The sequence below is a fragment of the Nansenia antarctica genome, assembly GCF_963989245.1.
Source record: "Nansenia antarctica genome assembly, chromosome: 6".
In the NCBI taxonomy this organism is placed as follows: domain Eukaryota; kingdom Metazoa; phylum Chordata; class Actinopteri; order Argentiniformes; family Microstomatidae; genus Nansenia; species Nansenia antarctica.
In genome coordinates, this window is record NC_137676.1 from 15,390,401 (window position 1) to 15,395,204 (window position 4,804).

Sequence of the window (4,804 nt, forward strand, 5' to 3'; positions counted from 1 at the left end):
AAATTGTTGTTTTTTTCCAGACCTGCCAGACGCTTACAGACAGCATCTCATCAAGTAAGAAAATCCATATCCTCTAGTGTTGAATGTGTGAACCTGAAATTATGAAATGCCTGTAAATAATTTCATTAATTCACCAAGCCAAACTACATGTAATGTGTGCTGTTTTAGTTACTAAGCCAATAACACTGTCATTAAATTAACTGCTAATTTTTGGGGTAAAACTAGGATGGAGGACAAACCGCAGTCCAGGAACAAGAGCAATGTGCCCGGGGTCAGAACAACTTCTACAGGTAAGCTGTGTTGACAGATGCAACCTTTACACATTTGCTAGTTTACTCAGAATTGTGTGGATTTTCAATTTATTTCTTGCATCTTTGTCAAATGTTTACGGGCAGTGTGCACCAATAATATTATGCCAAATGTGCTGGTATTGTATGTTTTAAACCTAATGTTTTTCAAAGAAACCAGACGAGGATTGACATCTGAATTTAAGCCGTAGGTATTTTAAAGTGTTTACTCAACCCTCCTCTCACTACAGCAACTACACAAATGTGTATGCACCGATACTTGTTGACAGCGAGTCTGAGCCAGAAGAAGACAAGGAGCACACTGCAAAGAAGGAGCACACTGCAGAGGAACGGTATGAATTACTAATAATTAATAACTTGTGTTATTTGTGGCTTTATTATTTGAAATCATAGTACACCACATCTTCTTTTACAGCACAGAGGACTTGACTGCTGCAGACATTGTTTCAGAACTCTCAGCAAAGATAATAAAAACATCTTGGAGCAGGTTCAATATTAACAGAGCCAATGTGTGGGACGGAGCAGTCCGCGGCTTCAAACGTGCTTCATATGACCCATCTCATGACATAATAGTGAAGTTTACTGATGATGAGGGCGAAGTGAGGAAGGAGTGGACACTGGTGGTCCCAAGCGCGAGTTCCTGACCCTCCTAATGAACAGCCTGAGAACGCGAAGAATCTTTGATGGCCCAGAGGACAGGAGATTTCTGACGTTTGACAGTGCAGGTAATCATGTTTATGCCACCGCCAGGCGGATAGCCTGGAGGGAGGCATTATGGATTCGGGTTGTCCGTATGTACGTCCGTACGATGTTTGTTAATGGGCGGAGGCATTCATCCGCTATGCGGTTTTTCTAGTTCAGAATGTAACTCTTATTACAAAATAAATAATTACACATTACATTTCCGCAAGTTCAAGTTGTGCTTCACACTGGAAATGCAGGAGCTGCTATTCCAAGTGAAAATGGAATCTCTTACACATTTAAGAATGTGGCTACTTTGGCAATATCACACGAGAGGAAGTGATGTTATACTGTATGTCAGCACGGCTGCTGTTTGGTCGTAGGTACGCACATAGGCTACTATGACTAGGCTACTTTGTATCTTTTACTACTATCTGTATGTTTCCATTTATTGTGTTCTTTGATAATAGAAATGTGATATTTTGATACCGACTATTGATGTAACCTGAACATTCTATTTATGGGCAGCGGAGTGATATAAATATATATACTTAAAAAGTCCCACTGCTGTTAAAACTGAATATCAGCACTCATGGAATGCCTCTTGACCAATCAAATTAGTTAGTCGGAACTAACTGTTGTATAATGTTGGTTAATGTGGTACTAATTGAACAAAAATGATCAACAGCTGCAAGAGATGATGAGTACTTTGACACTGGAAGGATGATTGCAACCTCGATAGTTCATGGTGGTCCAGGTCCTCGCTTCCTGTCCAAGATGCTCTACGAGCACCTCACAGGAACAAACACCGACACTGTAGCCATGGTTGAAGATGTAACGGACGACACCATTAGAGCTTCCCTGCTTGAGGTAGGTTGGTACTGTATATTAACAAAGCTCATTTAGTCACTTTCTCTTTATGTTTATGATGATTGTTGTCTACCCTAGATATCCAACGCAGCTACGCTGGACGAACTAGTTGTACTAGTTGACAGACATTCCAGAATGTTGCAGACTGCTGGTTGCTTTCAGTACCCTGTTTGTGTGGGTGACAAAAAGAAGATCATCCAGGATTTCATGCAGTGGTACATCATATATCGCAACCATTTCGCAATTCAAAGGTAAGGTGACAGTTATTTTGGCAGAATGTACATTTTGACAAATTTGACATTGATGTATGATTGGTGGGACTGCTTGAAGATGCTGCTGTTAGCATGTTAGGCGATGATTGCTCTTAATGTTTTGTAGATTCAAGGATGGACTTGCAACACTAGATGTAATTCATGCTTTGGAACAGCATGCATCTGTATTCGGGGTCTTTATGTGCTCAAGTGCTCAACATCTAACAGCTGAAACATTGGAGGACATCTTTGAGGTTCAGCTCAGTGAAGCAGGGTGCACAAGGCGACAGGAAGAAACCCGTGTAGTCGGATTCTGGAGAGACTATCTTCTTGACACAGAAGGTTTATTTTAATTATCTCATCATAAACACACTCCCTACCCTGCAGAAGACCTGAACAGTCCCCAGATCTTTTAATTATGTCATCTTGATATCATCTTCTATTGCTGGCAGTTCCATTGAAATATTATATTTTACAAGTAAACTAAATCTACTTTTTTCAGATAAACAAACAGGAATCTTCCTCCAGGACATCCTCATGTTCGCCACAGGACTCGACGCACTGCCTCCCTCTGGGATCCAGCCACCACCCAAACTGCTTTTTCTGCGGACATCACGCTTCCCAATCAGCAGAACCTGCGCCAACACAATCGAGATACCGATGGCCATGAATTACACTGAGTTTCGGAACAACATGGACTTTGGGATACAAAATTCCCCAGGGTTTGGACTACAGTAAACTCCATCCATGCATGGGACAGAATAAAGTATGGTAGTTTGAAAGGAGGAATGTTATAAAACTATGTTATAAGAACTACCATTCTTCATTGTGTTCCATGCATTACAGTGAGCCCATCCTCCAATTTCTACCTCCACCAGCCTCTCCTGGCATACTAGCTGTTCCATATTGTGCAAAAACATCCCTGTTCTTCTTCAGGAGCATCCATTCTGATATGTGCAGGTTGATTGTTCTCAAAATGTGCATTGAAATATATATTACTAATTGAATAATCGGCACTGAACCACTTCATACTGCATTACAGCAGTTTTTAAATTGATTTTATTTACATGAACCATGTTATGTAGTCATGCAAGTCAAATTTTACCACTACATCTCTGCCATCTTGTGGTCATACAGGGAAACATCCGATCAAACTCAAACTGAAACAGACAGTGCTCATTTGTTGGATACTCTTTTATTTAAAAAAAATATTTTATTGTGTGAAATGATTGACCAGTGTCACATTGTTTGTCAGTACAGGAATGAATATTCTCAATCAAAGATTAATCAAACATTTGATCAACCAAGCAATATACTGTATATATATATTGTTTTATGTTTTTCATTTTGTTAATGTTTGTTGTTCATGTTAAAGACAGGAAATACTGTGCATATACAATGTTCGAATTAGGTTTGAATTAATCCACTACATTGTTTGTATGGTAATAAATAAAGAATGGGCTATGATGTTCTTGATTGTTAGTGTTCATTTTCTTGAGAATTGTAATTGAAAAATATTGTTATTGTGTTGATTTATTATATTGTGTTATTTGTATTTTTAGGTTTTTTGTTGGGAGACAGTGTTATGTGGTTCAGTTCAATAAATGTAAAATTGCCCCATGTTGTGACAGTTTTTTGGGGGTGAGGTGGGGCTCACACATTTTTTGTCCTCCCAAGGGGGGCTTGACATAAAAAGTTTGAGAACCACTAGACGATGAAGATTTCCAAAAGCTTAAGTGCCTAATTGTCAATATGTTGTATTTAAACCCAATGTTGGCTTCTACTTCAGTAGGCCTACCAGCAGGTCCAGCAGTCGGCGCTCTCAGAACCGTGGGATCGTGGAGGAGTGTTGCTTCCGTAGCTGCGACCTGAACCTGTTGGAGCAGTACTGCGCCAAGCCGGCCAAGTCGGAGCGGGACGTGTCGGCCACCTCCCTACAGGGTCCTGTGATGCCCGCACTCAAACAGGACGTCCCCAGAAAACAGCACGTGACCGTGAAGTATTCCAAATACGAGGTATGGCAGCGGAAGGTGGCCCAGAGGCTCCGGAGGGGCGTTCCCGCCATCCTGAGGGCCCGAAAGTTCCGGAGGCAGGCGGAAAAAATCAAGGCCCAGGAACAGACGATGTTCCACAGGAAGGGGGCGCAATAGCAATACTGGTGGGGCGCGAGAGACTGGGGAGGTCAACAATTAACACTCAGGTGAACTCTTTGACTTGTTCTAGTTGTAGCTTCATAATCTTCGTAATGGAGTCATTTCTGACCGGGACAGCGAAAACAAAAACGGAAAATGCGACAAACATGGTTAAAAAAAAAAACTGTTCGAAAGTATGACGAGGCTTACCTTGCAATGGGCTTCACCGTGAATGTGGTGGGAGGTGAGGAGAGACCATTGTGCGTGCTATGTCTCAGAACATTAGCAGCAGACAGCCTGAAGCCAAACAAGTTAAAAAGGCACCTTGAGACAACACACCCCAATGATGCAAAGAAGCCACTGGCCTTCTTTAAAAGAAAACTTACAGAGTACAGAAAGCAAGAAACTCATATGACAAAAGCGGCATCCGTAAGTACCAAAGCGCAAATAGCGTCATTCAAGGTTGCATACAGAATTGCGAAGTGCAAGAAACCGCACACCATAGCTGAGGAGCTCATACTCCCAGCTGCACTGGATATGGTGTCAACTTTGAAACAATATA

The 4,804-nt window shown here is 41.4% G+C and overlaps 1 protein-coding gene across 1 annotated transcript; it reads left to right on the top strand.

Moving 5' to 3' along the window:
- Positions 1-226: 226 nt before the first annotated feature.
- Positions 227-4,260, top strand: LOC308160327 (insulin-like growth factor 2; the record flags this gene model as incomplete). Its single annotated transcript, XM_080534243.1, has 2 exons — positions 227-290; positions 3,848-4,260. 2 exons carry the CDS (start codon positions 227-229, stop codon positions 4,258-4,260), a joined length of 477 nt encoding a protein of 158 aa, XP_080390369.1.
- Positions 4,261-4,804: the final 544 nt, after the last annotated feature.